This window comes from Sorghum bicolor, chromosome 7 (genome assembly GCF_000003195.3).
Source record: "Sorghum bicolor cultivar BTx623 chromosome 7, Sorghum_bicolor_NCBIv3, whole genome shotgun sequence".
NCBI classification, from domain to species: domain Eukaryota; kingdom Viridiplantae; phylum Streptophyta; class Magnoliopsida; order Poales; family Poaceae; genus Sorghum; species Sorghum bicolor.
In genome coordinates, this window is record NC_012876.2 from 14,273,215 (window position 1) to 14,292,724 (window position 19,510).

Genomic DNA, 19,510 nt, shown 5'->3' on the forward strand with positions numbered 1-19,510 from the left:
TTGAAATAGTATTGAATCATTGAAAACATGAGCTACAAATCAATCTTTAACTCTTAGGCAAATACTATCCATACTTTGATATATAGTATATTCCTTCGGGTATGTGTTGTCCACTAACCCCTTGCAGAAAAGACATAATGAGAGAAACAGAAGGTCTGAAGAGTGAGAAAGGAGTACAACATACAAGACAAGATACTAATGAATAACCCATGATACAAGAAAAAAAGAGAGACCATTGAAACTCATTTACCCTTCATCATGCTCTAATGGAGGTAACATCTTAAGATAAGTGGTCGCTAATTTCCTCTTGATCTTGGTATGCAATAAATGATAATACAACCATGTTAGAGTTACAACTTAAGTTGATCAACCTGATTAAACTCAACATGATTTGTTCTCTGAGTTTGTTCATAGCGCTATTCTTGTAAGCTCAGTCTTACTGAGTAAGCTAGAAATACTTCGTCTATTATTCTTGATATATTATAAAGATGAATAGCCTTTCTAATGGTTAAGTAACTTTACTCTTTATCTCACAAGTTGAAATATCATATTTATACTTCTGGTCCTCTCACCCATGATAGGAATGAACAATATGAATAATATCAATCTTATTGTGCCCAAGATTAGAGGATAAATAAATTTCTAGTTCTGTTGGTGTTTTCTCCACCAACAGAGCCCATGCACTTGATCTCTACCTTGTCTTTATGAAGGTTTTCAACTAGTTATAATGATGCACATAAGATTGGCTTTGAGACGCCTACAACAGAAAGAAACGAGGTGGCACCACTATTGGGAGCCACTAGTAGAGGCACCACCTTAATCCTTACCCTCAAGAGCAACTCAAAGTACTCAAGGAGAAGTCCAGTTCGAAGGACTAAAAACTTCGAACCTTCGCCATAGGGTAACATCAGTAGTTATCTATATCTACTTCCTTACATTGTATGAGTTAATTTCTCTTTAGTATGTTTACTTTTCTATATTGGCAATGCAAAGAAATAAGAAAAATAAATAGTCTTGCATTAGGCTACATTCATGCATCTTAAAAAAATATTAAGCTCCATGTGAAACCCTTGTAGTGTAAAAGTTGTAGGAGTTCTCACTGTGGTGGCGTATAGAATAAAAAAATATATCATGCATCTGCACTTTATGCATATAAACCCATAAAATCCAAAAAAATAGTAACTGAGCATCATGCTGTAATACTGTTGTCTTAAAAATACTTTGAAACCACCACAACACCCAATCCCCTAAAAACGGTAATCATTAATATTTTATCCTAATACTGTTCCACGAGTTTTGGTGTTTTGTGAGAGCTTTCTGCAGGATGACTCCAAGATCCAGCTTACCAAAGAATCTTCATCTTCATCACTTGAAGTACACCTTTCTAACATACAGCTACCCCTGTATGAATGAAGTAACTTCTTGGGTGATGAGATTAATGTATTCCAGGCAACGCTTGCTCTTATAAGCATGAGCTCCTCCATGAGCACCACTCAGCTTCAACGATCTACCATAAGCAAACATCTAGCTTGGGGGAGAGCATCCCCTAATTATCAGCATGGTTAGAAGCTAGGATAAAGAGAATAAAGTTGAAGAGCTAGAGCCAGAAAAGAAAGAAGCAAAAGAGACATAAACGAGATGGAAGAAAGGCACATGCGGCATCACCACGAAACGGGAAGTTGGCTGAGATTACCTCAAACAATGAACCCCTGAGTAAGTGTTCCTCTATCTAAGTCCTATCGGTAGACTTTAAATTCCATACCCTAGCTATAAGGTTAGAATGGTAGTTATCTCTTTAAATGTATTTGTAATTTATCTAGTAGCATAACTTTGTTTACACACTAAAAGATATAGAAACAACAAAAATATTTGCTACATTACTCGTGGCATCACAAGCCCCATGTGGAAACCCTATGGTATTTTCCAAAGGAACATCCACTGTGGTGGCATAAAATAAGTATATATATAGCATTCATATTTAAACTCCTGCATCATAAATAGAAAATTCAAAAATAAGAGAAAATTGAAATCCTATTTAAATTAGACAACAATAAAACTAGCTCATAAAGGTGATTTATTACTCTTTGGTTGACCACTAACCATTAACAAATTCGAGCCTCGAGTTTTGGTTTCTCTTTGTGGAGAGTATTTGTGCAGGAATAACATCATAGCAAGGAGAGAGTCTATCAGTGGCACCCACCAGGTCCGCTACTGGTTAGCTCACTTAGGAGGACGTCTACATCAGATATTGCAACCATCTAGCTTGGGGGAGGAGCATCCCCTAGTTATCAGGTAATTATACCTAACCAATTATCGAGTCTACATATTCATAAAAATACCAAAAATATGTGGGCACATGAAGGTCCACAAGTCATAGAGTCTTTTTGTGAGTTTATAATTAGTTAAGTGTCAGAGTCTGTTTAGAATCAGTCTAAACTAGAGCTAAACAAAAAAATTAATGAACATTAAAATTTTGTCTTGGGGATGATGAATAGTTGCTCTATTGTAATTCTTTACAAGTACCTAGATTCCAACAGTAGATTCTCTCGAGTTTTGGACATGACTGTTTTAATTTGAAGGTTTACTCGAAACCTGCAACTTGTGGAGGCATAAGTTTGAGCTAAGTCTAGGTAGTTGGTTGATATGATCATTGATAGTCTGAGCTGCTATTTATCTTATTCCTAGTATTACTAAGTTCTAGAGATTTATTTTGGAAACCTAAAATTTACATGATGAGCTCTTGTATGACAAGTATGAATTCCTACAAAAGCCATATATAATATACATCTAGAGTTAGGAAAACTTTTGCACATTTATGCTACTTGCTTTACATTGAGTTCAGTCAACCTTTGTAGTATACCTTACGAGAGTCTTGTCATGCTTTTAAAACCAAGATCACGTACACACTCTAGTCCACATATGCATTATTCCCACACTAGGAGTAATTGCAATCACTCCACTCCATATCCATCAATCATGTTCTCCTCCTACATTGGGAGAGGACACAAAAATAAACCATACCCATAGGATAAAGCCCACCATAAATGCCCAAAGTTCTTATTATTACCTCTCTAATCATTTATTGTATTCAAAGGATAGATGTGGCTATGCAGAAATATAAAATAAGAAAAGGGAGTAAAAGATGGACAATTGTCCCAGTAATTAAAACAATGGGTACTAGATGCCCGCCTCCCTGAATAAAAAAAATAATAATAATAAATAAAGATAGCCCATGCTTTCTCGCGAAAAGTTCCGAGATCAAAAGATAGATCTATCCTCAAAGAGCAAAAGTAGAAATATAAATTAGCCACAAATACCAGAAATGCACCTATCCACCATATTCCATACACATGCACACCTTGGTTGGATTGTATGCCTCGATTCTCTATGGATCCATTAGTTGACTTTACAATACATGCATTGCAAGTATGCCTATCCTTGTTATTGACACTCCTATAAGCTCAACCATATATACCTTTAGTTATAGGAGGCATAGCATCATTAATGCCTCAAGAGAGAACCATAAATACCACATACATTGAGAGACTTGAGGGTGTCATACAATTAAGCTCTGAGTTTTATTCTGAAAACTTATAAAAACTCCGGAATAATGGTTCTGCAAAGAATTTGAGACATAGTGCTTGACCTCATTGTTCTGTCTTCTGATTGCTCAAAACTCATGCAAAAGTTATGAAACCCCATGGTTAAGGGTAAAACGGGTAAGTTTGAAGATTAGAGCAGTTATTAACTAATCCGGAGGAGAATCTTTGTTTGGGAGCATGTGTACTTGGAAAGAATGAAAACATTGTAGCAACTCTTGATCCAAATACATATACTGCTTCGGCTTGTTTTGCCAAGGGACTGGCAAAAGGTAAGCTTGGGGGAATTGTTGACGGTCGATAACGTCAACTATTATTAGAACTTTAAACCCGAAAGAGAACATGAAAACACACTAGTCTAGGGTTTAAACTAACAATTTCCATGAGTTTTGCATATTCTATATTTTTCAGGGCCTATTTCTAGAAAAGCTGAAAAGAGAGATTCAAGTGCATATTTACCAGAAAACTTATCCGCCACGAAAAAGATCACGAACGGGACGTAGGAAGACTCTGGAAGACCCCGGAGGAAACCCGGAGTCATCTTGGCCCTTGGTTAAGTCGGTTTGATCCTGCGGCGCACGTCGATCCCACCGGGCTATAAATAAAGGGGCAGACCCCCTCTCTGAAGGCATCAAGTCATTTGGAGATCCATTCATCAAGAGCCTTTTCTAGTTCATCAGAGCCTCTCTAGTTCATAGTTTTAGCCTAGTTAGATTAGAAGTAGAAGAGTTCTAGTTCTTTAGCGGGATCCAGAGCCTGTGGCGTCTATCTGGAGCGCGAAGTTCAGTATAGTTCTAGTACCTTTCTCTTATTGTATTCAATATTATGATTCAGGCAATATTTTCTTAATCTCTTATATATTATTAATTGCAATAGTCATTGTCTACTTTGATTATATGTCTAGGATAGTTGGTTTGATCTTATTGAATTCATGTAACCGCTCGTATAGCGTTTACCCAACCAATTGGTGGGTAGATGGTAGACAATATGTAGACGTGGTGTCTAGATATTTTCTTTATCTGCAAGGGCACCTTGACATGCCGGGTCGTGTGGTAGTCCGCGCAGGTCACAGCTGCGTTGGTTCCTCTGTAGTCCACCCCCCTTACGTAGGACTAGCTTGGGCGCGGTCGCGAAGGAGGTGACGGTTGCGTCTTAAAACCCTCATTAGTTGATGCCTCTTTGCATGTGATTATGATATAGTGCTGACTTAACAATGAATGTAATTGCACTAATTAGAGTTATTCATTGACGTAGTTATAGAATTACCTTAGTATTTATTCCTTAGTTTATCCATTGGCTAGCTATTACTTTGACTAGAAGAGCTCTGATATTTATCTATTTATGATGACTGATCATTATTTATCTTATATCTTTTATCAAGTGACTTATCCCTGTTATGATAGGATTCTAGTTATGGTTTACCATTCACATCAATAGTATAAATTATAGTTATAAGTCCTACATATAGACCTTCCCTGTGGATACGATATTTAAAACCCCCATGTAAAATATGACATTGGTACAATATCTGTGTGCTTGCGGATGATCTTACTTAAATCTTATGTAAAGGTGTGCAGTTAATTTATACCAACAGCAAACCACCGAAGGAGGGGCCCATCTACCTGAGAAGTGGGTCAGCCATCCTAGCCTACATCTAGATAGAGGCATGCTTCTATGTCAGTTCCTCCACTGCCTTAGGATTTGCATATTGTAACACCCTAGGTGTTAAGCATACATTAAGTCTCATAAATCATACATAAGCATTTTCATAAAGCATGGGCATGAGCATTTCATCATATGTGCATAAAGTGACTTTAATGTGATTTTATGTGCATGTTTTCAATAGATTTAATTGTGCTCAAATATCATGCTTGCTTTTAAAATTGTTGTGATGCCAAATTTGGTTGGTTTATGTTTTAGATGAATTAAGAATAATTTTGTGAAATCTTTGGAGCTCTAGAAATTGAGAATTTATGTTATTTCAAAAATCCACAAAAATGGATTTATTTAAACGTAGAACAAAGTTTTAATTTGTAATTTAAATTATATTTAGAATTTTGAGTTGCACCTTAAAGCAAAGTTGTACATAATTTTATTTGGGACAACTTTTGTTTTTGGGACAAAAGCTGAAAACGACTTTGGAATACTCAAAAATGGGTTTGCATAATTATTGGAAAAAGAAATTCAAAAAAAGAGAAAAGGGCAGGGGCGTTAGCGGGCCACAGCCTCGCTTCTGACCCATCAGCCGAAGCCAGCTCGGCTTGCCTCCCTGTTTATCCCTCCCCTCGCCCCCGCACGTGCGACGGCAGCGCCGGTGCTGCCGTGGCGAGCCGGCATGCCGCGTGGTGGCCATGCGACGCTGCGACAGCGTCCGGTCAGACACCAGGACCCCTCTACCGCTCCCGCCTCGCCTCTCCCTCTCATTTGTGCTCCTTCTCGCTTGCTCTCACCCTCTCACGCTTGCAGCAGCAGCAGCGGCAGCGCCGCCATCCTGCCATCGCCGCCGAGGCACGAAGCTCCTTCATCTCGCTCCTCCGACCCTCTCCTTCGAATTCGAGGCCACCGTTGACCTTGTCTCGCCACCCTGCACCCAGCGCACACGCTCAACCCACCTCAGTAAGCCCGACCTGGCCGCGAGAGCTCACCAGAGCGAGCTCTAACTCCGGCGAACTCTCAGCTCATGTGGCTCTCCCTTTTCCCTCCGCCATTGGCCTCGATTCCGAGCGCTTTAGCTTCGCCTTGCCCTCACGAACCTTTTCCCTCTCTCGGCTTGCGCTCTACCAGTCGAAGCTGGCCAGACCACGTCGAGCAGCGCCGCCGTGTCCGCCATGCTCGACAACGAGCTGTCTCCGATACTCGATAGGCATCGAGAGGGGTACGGTTCGATTCGTCTCGCGTCGGGGAATCCGTTGGTGCCCTTGGCCTCGCCGGAGACCTCGCCGACGGCGAGTTTTCGACCGGTCAGTGGCTGCAGACACCCTGAGTGTCTGACCAGTGGGGTCGGCTGACCCACGGGTCTGAGGAGTAGATCCAGGGTGCGCATAGCGTTTTGAGTCAGTTTTTGTTTTATAAATGTTTTCTAGAAAAAATTTGAAGTTTGTAAATTTCATCACTTGAGTTCCAGGGCTCCAAAAATAGTGAAACAAATTTTGGCATGCTCTATAAATCAAGATCTACAGTTTGGTACCATTGCATGTTATGTTTGAATATCTTTTCTGTGTAGATTTATTTAACACATGTAAATGCTATTTCATAGAAAATGCATAGAGAATAGAATATATGTCAAAAAATTATGATTCTTGTTTAACTAGCTTTGCATGACTGAGTGGCTGCTGGAAAAAATGATTAACACAATATTTGCTATATTAATTAATTTATGTTGATTTAAATACTTGCATGGCAGTGGTTTATGATTTTTAATAAATCAATTCATCATGCAATTAATCTAGAAATTTTTGTGAGCCTTTCTTATGTTATTAAGTAATTTAGAAAAATATGAAATCTGTTATGTGACACTTTTGCATGAGCATAGTATTTTCCCTTAATTATAGTAGTAAACTTGTGAATTTTGTGTGGGCCATGTTACTTTCCCAAATTCTATGAAAATTTGGTGGTAGGCCTTATATTTGATCTGTGGCATGCTGTAATTTTTGTAGAATTTATTGAAGCACAGAACTATATGCTACTGATGTAAGCCTAATAAGTAATAAATAATTAAACCCTTGTTATGCATGAAATAGATAGAATAGAATGGGTTTGGTGTATCTTTGAAGCACTATGTAGCTTGTAGAAGAGAATGCAATAGATGGGTTGTTTAAGTTACATGTTCTTGGATGATGTTGACTACTTAGTAGTAGTTCCTTGTTTCATCTATCATGACCCTTCTCTAGTGGAGAGGAGATCTGCACATACTCAATAAGCATCATATCATGATTGTCTTGCCTTCACTTGCATACTACTGCACCTCGAGCATCTTGCACCTCCGCTTATTTGCGCATATGCATCATATAGGCTCGCAGGAGAACGAAGTAGAGTCCGTGGAGCAGGAGGAGACCCCAGTGTAGGGACTTTCGGAAGGACAAGAGCTGGAAGAAGAGCTGCAGGAGTGCCCCAATCATAGGCCTAGCACCTTCAAGAGAGGCAAGCCCCAGAGCATTCTAAGTCTCCCTAATTTCCGCTAACTTACTTTGTTATATTATGATGGTTTACTCTGTTGCATTAAGTTATAGGAGTTGCTTGACACCGTTGATGCATAAGTTATTCCTTGATTTTACCACCAATATACCTACCCTGTCCTAAGTAGTGTAGGCCGAAGTCTATGCTTAGCTTGCCTAGCCCGATAGAAGTGAGGTGATTTCCTGTCACCTGCAAGATATAGGTGGTTACCAAAAAGGTTTAGCTGTTTGATGCTACCATGGAAAATAACCAAGTGTGGAAAAGAAACTGAGTCCGAGCAGAGTGTTATGGGGTGTTGGACCATAGTGGGTCTACCTGTGTTGATTAAGGACCAATCATTGATGGCCTTCTTGTCATGTTGAACGCATGCTCCACACTTAGCTGGAAGGATAAGTCTTTCCGACCGTGAAGCCTGAACACTATTCGGGCCGGGAATCGTCCCGATGTACGTGTTGTATTGGTGATGGTTGAGGAGAACGACAAGGGAGCGGCGCGCAACCTTGGTATACCTTGGATACCTCGGTCACCGGAACAGTCCTCTGGTATGGGCAGTGCCTGTCGAACTCGCGAATTTGTCCTGGATAGTGTAATATGGTGATATGTAGCTCACTTGATCAGTGAGTGTGGTTTGTGTAGAGAATAACTTGCCAGCTGGTTAGAAATCGATTCTAATCGCCATCGCTTCTAGATAGTGAGCACTTGACTTGAGCCATGTCCTCGTAGTATGGACTATGGAACACTGTGGTTATGTGATGTGATGAAAAATAACTGCTATGTGATATGGTACTATCATATTGAAATAACTGTTTGCAATAGTACAGGTGCTAACCTAGATGATAGGTAATGCTACTTGAACTTGAGCTAAATAAAAGCAAGGGGCTTTATAGATATATTCTAGTGGTTTAAGCTTTTATGCAAAAGGATGTCCAGCTATCCCTGTCGACGAAAGCTGGTCGGCAGTCTACCTTAGGGTATACCCACGGTAGTAGTTTATCGGTAGACGGTGCGCAAACTATGAACTCGATGGTGACGCAAGACACGAACAAGCTTTTTATCCAGGTTTGGCCGTCGAGTTGGCGTAATACCTACGTCCTGCGTCTGATTGTATTGATTTGTGTTGAGAGAATAACTTGTCCTAGGGCAGTCCCTTGCCTCTCCTTATATAGTTCGGAGGGCAGGGTTACAGATCTGGAAGCTAATCCTAGTCGGTTACAATTGCCATAGATAGTTCGATATCAATTCCTATTCTAACCGACTAGAATCCTGCTTGATTTCCACGTCTAGTTTCCTTGCGCGAAACTCCAAGCTGTTGGGTCAAGCCTTAAACTTGTCTCGTAATGGGCCAAGCTTCCTGGCCCAAGTCTAGCCGTAAGGGTATAGGGGTTTATACCCCCACAGCTAGTCCCCGAGCACCATGTATTGTGAAGTAACACACCGCCTTGAGCTTCTTCGACCAATGAAACTTGACGTCTCCAATCATTATGAAAATTGCCCAAATAATCGCAACAGTATTTTGATCAAATCTAAAGATATTCGATCAACATCATCATCGAAGAAGCCAATTGTTCGAAGAATGCATGGTGCTCTTGAGAAAAAATATTTCTTTTTCGGTGAAGTGTGCCCACTTTACTTTCTTGAAAAGTAGAGTCCTCCAAAAAGGCAAGCAAATTCACCGCAAGGTGAAGTGTGCCCACTTAGTCCCCGAGCCTGGTAGCGGGTGACGTAGTCACGTGGTGCCAGGGTCAAAAGAAAAATCCTCAAAATAACTTTAAATGTGAGATGCATCGCCAGATGCATCGTACCGATGTAGTCCCCGAGCTTGCTGGAAGGCGAAGTATGAACCTTGTAGCAAGGTCTAAAAAATTAAAATTATCCAGTCCCCGAGCATCTCATACTCGTTTAGTACTGTATCAATTTGACGAGCTGGTCAAGCAGTCCCCGGGTGTACAACACTCGGAGATCGATACATCCCGCAGATTACCGAACTAATAGACTAGACGACCAGTCCCCGAGCATCAAGCGCTCAGTGGTCGGTGCGGCCCCAACAAACTTGATGACCAGTACCCGAGCATCAAGTGCACGGTGGTCGGTGCATTCCTTGAAGTTCCAAGTTGGTAGACTGGGCGACCAGTCCCCGAGCATCAAGTGCTCGGTGGTCGGTGCAGTCTTTGAATTTTTGAGTTGATAGACTGGGCGACCAGTCCCCGAGCATCAAGTGCTCAGTGGTCGGTGCAGTCTTTGAATTGTTGACTCTCTACCAATTTTTGTCTTTTTATTTTGAAAAAATCTTACCACATAAATGATTGACGTGACGAGACCTCCTGACGAAATGTCAGATTGTTGCGTGAAAAGTTGCACCTGGTAACTGTGCAGCCGCCCTTTGCGCGGTTTGAGAAAAAGAAACCATCAATTTGTACGAAAACTCCGCCGCATTAATTGTCGATAATCATGGGAAACCGAAGCGCCGCGTCTGCCGTTGGGCGCGCCCACTTCCCAAGAATGCGGGAAGTGGGAGGGGTGGAGCTGTGGTTTATAAAATCCTGACATCACCCCCGCATTGCTTACCCTGCCATTGCCTTCAAACCTTCCACTCTTGCCTTCTTCAATCACCTACACCCTCCTAGCTCAAAACCACTCCCGCATCTCCAATGGCGAAGAGCGACTCCAAGAAGAGGGCCGAGCTGATGGCCAAGGAATGGAAGAAATCCCGCAGCACTGCAAAGTCCCTCAGTGACCTCGTAGATATGGGGCTACTGCACAGCCCCGAGCTCGGCGGCTGGAGGGCGCCGGAGGGGGAAAGCTACCCTGACCCCCCGTGCCGGTGAGATCGTAGTGTTCGAGGATTTCCTTAAGAGGGGTTTTGGGGTTCCTGTTCATCCTTTTCTTCAGGGGCTTCTTTTGTATTATGAGATCGGGATTTGCAATTTGCACCCGAACTCAATCCTTCTCATCTCCACCTTTATCCACCTGTGCGAGGCCTATGTTGGCATAGAGCCGCACTTCGATCTCTTTCGTTATCTTTTTTGTTTAAGGAAGAAGGGAGCGGTTGGAGGCTCCAAGATTGCAGGTGGAGTATACCTCAATCTCCATGACGGAATGAAGAACCGTTACCTAAACTGCCCGTGGAACACTTCCCTGACCGAATGGTACAGGAAGTGGTTCTACGTTAGGGAAGAGCCGGGCAGCTCCACGTTCTGCGACGTGGGGTACATCCCCGAGAAGAGGGTCAGTTGGACCGACCGCCCAGAGTTCGCCGGCCAGGTAGCGGACCTCATGAAGCTGATCGACTGGTCGCGCTTGGACGGGCTAGGTGTGGTCGGCAACTTCATTTGTCGTCGGGTGATGCCCTGCCAGAAGAGGGTGCACTCGGCGTACGAGTACGCTGGAAGCCAAGACCCGACCAGGATGACTCCTGAGATCCTGGAGAAGGCGGAGGTGCAGCAGTTGTTGAGCGAGTTGTTCAACTTTGCTGACGGGAGCTTTATCCGTGGTAATGATCGGGTGCCAGCTTTCAAGCTGGGGTGACCAGCCCCTAAGGTAATGTTAATTTCTGGTTGTGCCTCCTTGATTTTTGTTCTTTCTTGCTGCTGACTCGTCTTTATGACTGTTGTAGATCGGCGATGTTGACAGGTGCACGGTATATGTATCACTGGCACCTGGGATGGAGAATCCCACGGGGGAGGACCCGCCGGAGGATGACGCTGCTCGGTGTGCTCGGTACACCAGCAGTGAGGAGGAGCAGGACCGCCCCGTCCTGACCACCGAGGAGAGAGCGGCGGGGAAAAGGCCATTGGCGGCAGATCCCTCACCTGCGCCGACGCTGCCGGCAGAGAGCAGCCAGGCGCCAAAGCGCCGTCGGCTCGTCCGGATCACCGACGACGACGACGAGGAGGAGGCCGCACCGTCGCTGGTCCGAAGGCCTCGTAGCCGTTCGGACAGTGCGCCGGCCACTACTGATCGGGTGGCCAGCGACCCTCCTACGCCACGCGTCGCAGAAACGGGGGCACAGGCGCCGACCGGAAGGGCTAGGAGCAGGTTCACCGCGACCCACCGTCGATCAGACCTGTAAGTGTTCGTCTTTCGTACTTGGCGCATTTTTTTTGCTGAAAATGCTGCTTTTTTGTTTAGCGCGGCGTCGGACGTCAACCCCGACCAAGTCACAGAGCAGAGGACGTCCAAGCCTGCTGCCGTTGCTGAAGACGCTGCGCCACAGGCCACAGACCAGCCTGCGGCGACAGCCGCTGCTACAGACGCCGAGGGACAATCTGCCCCGGCGAGTGCCGCCGCAGGCACTCCACCTAGGGATGGGGAGGCAGCAAGGACCCCTCCCCCGAGTACTCTTGCAGAGGAGGAGGGCAGAGTCCCGACGACTCCAGCCGAAGAAGGGAGGGTCCCGACACCGCCCCGAGCAGGGGCCTCTTCGCCCGTGGGCTCCCCTGGACTAGACCAGGGGCCAGTAATGCCCTCGACCGCAGCCGGAGGCCGTGCGGCAAACGAGGAGCCCCAGGAGGCCTCTGACGACGACGTGGAGGAGATCCAGGGTCGTCCCCGCGATGGCCGACAGCACGTCTACGTGTGGCGCCAACGCGGGGACCACTTCATTGGACATGAAGAGCTTGTGGAGACGGAGGAGGCCGCGAGGGTGGAACGCGCGGCTAAGCGTCTCGTGGACGAGGTTAAGGTAAGTGGTCCTGTGTGCTGCTCGACAACTATGTGTAGTGTTCCTGCGTTCGACATATACTCTGTCTTGCAGGGCGCGATGAAGACGGCGAAGTACCGGAAATGGTGCTTCGACCAGATCGAGGGCATTGTGGCCGAGAACAAGGCCTTGTCCACGGAAGTAGACTGGCTACGGTCCTAAGTTGGAGAAAAGGTGGCCGAGATGAGTGCTCATGAAGAGCGCCGTCTCGAGCTTACTCGACGCTTAGCCGACCAGTATCGGCAGCAGACAGGTCAGTCTTACACTCCGAGGCAGCTGTACGTAGCCGCGTGGTTGACTTTGCTGACCTGTTGATTATTCTTATAGACTTGGAGGAGGAGGTCACGCGCCTTCGGCAGGAGAAAGAGCAGCTCAGCCAAGAGCTTGCCGGGGCGCTGGAGGCCGGGCGCCGAGCAGGAGAGGAACTAGGCCGAAGGGACCGGGAGTTGTCAGGTGATACGCGCCGCCCCCGTTATTTGCCGCTTATCGCTCTATTCGGTATGTTGAGACTAACATCTGGCTTGATTTGCAGTGCTCAAGGTGAATACCAAGAAGCACTTGGACGAGCTGGTCAAGGATCGGGACTCCTGGAAGGTTAATTGTTGCAGGATTTAGAAAGGAGTAGCCCCGGTCCTGGACTTGATCAGCCCCGAGCTTCCAGAGAGCCAGCCCCGCGCGCCGAGAGTGACGCCAGTTGAAAAGGCGCAACGGGCGTGGGACTGGCTTCAGCAGTTCATGAAGGACGCTGGGGAGTTCGCTGGTGCGCATATTCTCAGCATGGTGCGCGCCCACTACCCCCTGGTCGACTTGTCTAGGCTGGAGAAGGGGTATCCCAAGGAGGTCGGCCCGTGGGAGGCGGACGAGCTTCGGGCCGGTCTGCTGGAATTGTCGTCGACGGTGATCGGCGACATTAATCTATGCGGGACGGCCACTCCCCCTGACCAGCCAGGTTCAGACAGGTCGGCCAGGGAGTTGTCGGGGGCATCTGTTGCTGGAGATGGGCGGTCGACGCCTGCGGTCTCGACCAGCCAGGCGCCGGTGGCCCCGACCCCTTCATCCGGCAGCAAGGCCAAGCGGGTGATCAGCCCGAGCAGTAGGCCATTAGGGTAGTCTGTAGGAGTAGACTAGTGACCGCCCGTCGGGGTATTTATTGTAAACTTTGTATGTAAAGTTTGTAATAAAGTTTGCTTTTGTCATGACTGTTATTTTGAGCGCTGTAAAGTTATCTGAGTGATGTGTCACCGTGTTTGATTCATAGTCGTTAAGGGTTTCCGTCGCAGAGGACATTGTTGCTCTTCGGCGAAAGCTCTGCGTGTAAAACAAAGTATAGCCAAAAAGAAAAACTTTTATTATTGCCAACTATAAGAGACTTACAAGCAAAAAGTTACTAGAACTTATGGATAAAATCGGCGCAGTTTGTCTATATGCCAAGAGTTAGGCACGTGTGTTCCGTCTGGATATGCCAATCTGTAGGATGTGGGTCGTGTGACTTCGGCGACCATGAAGGGTCCTTCCCAGGGGGTGGATAGCTTGTGCATTCCTTCCTGGCTCGTTTTCCATCTGAGTACCAGATCGCCGACCATGAAAGAACGGTCCTTGACGTTCCTGTTGTGGTACCGTCTGATTGGTGCAAGATACTTTGCGGTTCGGAGACATGAATTTAGACGCTTTTCTTCCATGCAGTTAATTTCGAGCTCCCTGGCGTTGTCGGTTGTTGACTGGTCGAAGTTTTCAATTCTAGGAGAACCGAAGGTTATATCAGACGGCAGAACTGCCTCGGTGCCGTAAACAATGAAGTAGGGTGACACTCCCGTGTTCCGACTAGTCTGAGTTCGGAGACCCCAGACCACAGCCGGTAATTCTTTCATCCATCGACCAGGTGCTCTGTCATTCTCGGTGTACAACCTTTTCTTTAGGGCATCAATGATCATTCCGTTCGCACGCTCAACTTGGCCATTTGCCCGTGGGTGAGCTACTGACACGTATTTTATGACTATGCCTCTGTCATCGCAGAAGTCCCAAAATGTGGTGCCAGTAAACTGAGTACCCAGGTCGGTGATTATACTCTTTGGGATCCCGAATCTGTGTATGATTTGATTGAGGAACTCCACGGCCTTCTCGGAGGTTGCTTTGACCAGTGGCATGTATTCAATCCACTTTGAGAACTTGTCGATTAATACGAAAACGAACTTGAAGTTGCGAGGGGCCGGTTTAAATGGCCCGATCATGTCGAGCCCCCAGCAGGCGAAAGGCCAGGACGACGGGATAGTTTGAATCTCATGAGCAGGTACGTGGGTCCTTTTAGCGAAGAACTGTCATCCCTCACAATGGCGGACCAGTTTTTCTGCATCGTTGACCGCGGTTGGCCAATAAAAACCTGCTCGGAAAGCTTTCCCGACCAGTGTTCTGGAGGCAGCATGATTGCCGCAGGATCCGGCATGTATGTCGTCTAGGAGTTTGATGCCATCATCTTGGGATATGCATTTGAGCAGCACTTCAGAACTTGCGTTTTTTCGCATAAGTTTGCCGTCCACTAGTATGTAATTCTTTGACCGTCGAATGAGGCGCTCGTTCTCTGATTTGTCCTGAAATCCTGACCCATCCGATATATATTTGATGAACGGGGTGCGCCAATCACGGCCACTGGTTGTCGGAGTAGCGTCGTCTATAAGCATTGCCTCCGTGGGTTGCTTTTCGACCAGGCCTGTGCCCACGCTTGGCTCATGGATGTCCTGGACGAAAACACCTCGCGGGATCTGGGCCCGAGATGACCCTAACTTTGACAACGCATCTGCTGCTTGGTTCTTATCCCGGACCACGTGGATGTATTCTATGCCGTAGAAGTTGGTTTCCCATTTGCGGATTTCTTTGCAATAGAGATCCATCTTCTCGTGGGTTGCGTCCCATTCCTTGTTGAGCTGGTTGATAACCAAAGCGGAGTCGCCATAGACATAGAGGCGTTTGACTCCCAACTCAACGGCTAGTCGTATGCCGTGCAGGCATGCTTTGTACTCGGCGACGTTGTTTGATGCCGGAAAGAGGAGTCTAAGGACGTAACGTAGTTTGTCCTTGTTAGGCGTCACGAAAAGGATCCCAGCGCCGGCACCGCTGATGTTTAAGGACCCGTCGAAATATTTTTTCTGGTTTATGACGGGTAAGTCTAGTTGAGTACATCCTCATACCCAGGGTTCTATTCCCATGTTCTTTTGCAGATGGGTAGATGTACTATGGGTATTGCATCAACTGCTTGTACCCAGCAATGGGTGATGACTAGACCAAGGGCAATGGTCACTCTACCTCATCTTTTGCTTTTGTGGGATGATCAGACTCTGGCACTATAATGAACTAAGTGTGTGTGTACTTTTGAAACTGAAATGCTTCCTCTACATTTGAACTTGGTTTGTAATAATTGTGCTTGAACTACGATGTAATTTCTAAAAGTTGTGAACCAAAAGTAATTGTGGACAGTGACTGCTAAACTTATTACGATCTTGACTGTGTGTACGGAAAAAGGTTTGAAATCCCTTGAGATTTCATGGACTACTGGAATTATATGGGCTTAAGCCTGATGGTTTGACTGTGTAAATGGTCGCTATTATGCTTAATCTCTTATAATTTGGACGGTTTTGTTACACATATCCAACATTGATCAAAGTCGGTTTGATCCGAGCGCTCTAGTTCATCCCACTAGCCTATATAAGCAGCCTTGTAGCCATCCTTAAAACCCTAATTCATATTTCTCATTCAGAGATTTGGGTACACAAGGTGGATCAGGACTAGACTCTCCAATGTAGTAGAATATATCTAGTTGAGAGTTAGGGAGAGTTGAGCCATGCTTAGGTTCTAGAGAAATCTTTAGAGGTCAGGTATATCTTTGTATCTTTGTATGGTTTGTATAGTTGTTATACTTTCACTCATATTAAGTGCTCTACTTATTATATGTGATTAGAATAGTAATCAATAGTGTAGATATGGTGTCTAGGCTACAGGTTACCTGAGATTGCACCTAATCCCACAGTTAGTTGTGGTAGCCCCAAGGATGATAGCTCTGTTAAGCCTTTATAATCCACCACGTTCGGGTTGGTGTTCGTAGAGCTTTTTGGCAACCTTCCCTCGATTATGCTTTTTCACCCTCCTCAAGAGTCGAAAAGGTACTACTTCTCCAAAGTGTTATTGTGTGATTTCTATATATGGCCATGCTCCAGTTATCATCTAGTCTAGACTAGAATAGAGACAAAGTAATAGAGAAGTATTTAGAAACCCTGAACTCTCCCATTATCGTCTTAATAGTACTAAACTACTTATTTATTTTACCATGGAATTCTCCTATGTGTGTCATTATTCATAACTCCTATCATTTATCACTTACCCCCACTTTAGTCTAGTTGATATACTAGTTAGTAGATATATGATGGTGATCTATCAAGTTCTTTAACCATTGCTTCCCTATGGATAAATATGATACTCTAGAATACTCCTGGATCAAAGCTATAACGGTATCCATGCACTTGTGGAATTTTTTGTGTACATTAATAAATACTAACAATGTGCTTTTGGTGGAGCTCAAGTTTGGTATACTCAGAGCTAGATAAATCTTTCTCTAGTGTGAGCCAGTCTGCGCCATTGAAACCACCTAAAACCTCCAAGGGTCCTTGGGTGGTGGTGGTTTGGACGTTCTACCATTTCTTCTTCTTCACCATCACGGTGGTAGTGGCCACCACAACAATAGCTTTTGTGGGGGAATCTCACCGGCCTTCCTCTTCTTTGACCACATCAATTTGGTTGGGTTCATGGCCGAGTGCCCCATAGTTTTAGAGGCCTCGATTTCCCTAGGGGCACTAACAATAGCTTTACCAACATTGGGGAAGCTCTCAAACCAAAGTTCGAGAAGTGTAGTCAAAAGAAAAGGTAGTCCATTAGATTCCATTCGAAGATGGGATAATGTCAACCAGAAGAGTATTGGAGACTTACATGTCCAACTTGTAGGGGTTTCTATAGGTGAAAGGAGATAGGGATGGTGCACTTGGTGTTCTGTTGGAACTGATGACAAGCACATAATTAACCCTCTTGATGGCATCCTTCCAAGACATGTGCTGATCAATCTTGCGGCTGGGTTTGCTTGACCATGAAAACTTGTACTTTGAGTGTAATTGCTCCTAAAGAAGTTGAGTTTGGCGCTCATAGATGGTGAGGAGTAGGATTTTACCTATCACACCCTTGGACATGTGGTGGTTGACTTTATTTACCAAGTTTTTTGCATTATCTAACTCCGCTTAGGGCACAATATCCTTGTTGACGATGGGATAATCGAGTAGGTCCTAGGATCGTAGGAGCAATATCATCCTAGACATAGAAGCTGGTAGGTCATAAACCCATAATTCAAAAAATTTTCAAGAAGCTATTCACTTGATAGTGATGGGACTTATCACTGCCACCTTCAACCATAACCTAGCATTGATATATCACCACCAGTTCAAGACAATAACCAATAGTGATAGCTAGCATATTACTACTAGATCATGCTATGACTCAATAGTGATATATCATATCAGGTGAAGCCACTACTTGATAATGACATTTTTCATACCACTAGTTATTGTTTCCAATTGTTGGATGCACCTAACTACCACATCATTAATCACCATTGATTTCAGCTACCACCGTTGCTTGTGGTTATAAAAGCACTATCCGGACACCTCGGTGGCCAAGATGAGGTCCCCCTACCAATTGATTTAGTATGAAAGATACCTCATCATAATATATTGCCACTTATAGTATGTATGGCTCTTTTGTGGGAGAATGTCCTCGACATACACATTTCATTATGTATAGTCAAAATAATGCACATGAGAGGTAGTAAAAGATTTTTTGTGAAGATGGAGACTCCCTGGAGGTTGGGTGTGTTGTTAGCAATATAATGCTATTTATCGACCTGGTTGATTGTTAGTCTATGTTGAGCTAGTGTTGCAAAGTTTCTCATCACAACTCCAATGGTTGTTGGTCTACATTGAGATAACAATGGCCACTTGCTCATCATGCCCTCCAAACCCTTAGGCACCCTAGTTGGTTCTCTCCACCCCCTCTGACATGCTCTTGCACCTCTAAGACCCCACTCGGGTGCTATAAGAATGTTCAGAGGTGGATATATTGTAATATGTTTGTAGACTTCTATTGTAACATTGACCTAAGATTGTATGTTTATAGTCTTTGCACTGTGTTTGTAGACTTCAAATGATTCCCTATTTTCTATAGTTTAAATTAATTTTTGCATGCCTAGCATCACTACCGAGTTTACAAATTGCACCATAAGTGATATTAGAGCATCCTAAATCTTTCACAATTTACATAATTATTTTGAAAACTTGTAGCTACTGAAGGGTCGAGATGGCGGACTAGAGGGGGTGAATAGTCCTTAAGATTTATCGCACCGACTAACCAAAACAAATGCGGAATTAAATCTATTAGTCTAGCCAAGACTACACCCCTCTATCTAAGTTCTCTAGCACTTTGTAAAAGATCCAAAACAAGCAAACAAGGTGCTACCTTAGCAAGAGCTCACCTAACCAATTCTAGGAGCAAGGTCACACAAACCTATGCAACTAGTACTTTGCAAACTAGGGGAGCTCCTACACAAACTAGTGAGGCAAAGTGCACAAAGCCTAAGCTCACTAGGAAGCCAATAATAAGGCAACTAATGCCAAATTAGAGAGCGCAACTTATTTAGCTACACAAACTAAGCAATGTGACTAACAAGGTTACACAAACCGAATTAGCCACGCAAGGGAACTACTTCTTAGCTACACAAGCAAGAAGGTAACTAGCAAGCTACACAAGCTAAACTAATTACAAGAGCAACTACACAAGAACAAGTATATTGAATGTAAATACAAGCTTGTGTAAGGCCGAATGCAAACCACCGAGAAGAGTAGACAATGTTGACACGATGATTTTTACTGAGGTTCACTTGGTTGCCACCAAGCTACGTCCTCGTTGTGGCGATACACCCACTTTGCAAATGTGCTAACACTACCAAGTG

General features: G+C 44.6%; 1 protein-coding gene across 1 annotated transcript in view; it reads left to right on the forward strand.

Moving 5' to 3' along the window:
- LOC110437227 (translation initiation factor IF-2-like) overlaps positions 1–19,510 on the forward strand; it is a 53,915-nt gene that overhangs the window by 15,796 nt on the left and 18,609 nt on the right. Inside the window, exons 3-5 of the mRNA XM_021465603.1 lie at positions 11,389–11,483; positions 11,904–12,064; positions 12,389–12,456. Coding sequence (XP_021321278.1) covers positions 11,389–11,483; positions 11,904–12,064; positions 12,389–12,456 — 324 coding nt within the window. The remainder of the gene's footprint in view (positions 1–11,388; positions 11,484–11,903; positions 12,065–12,388; positions 12,457–19,510) is intronic.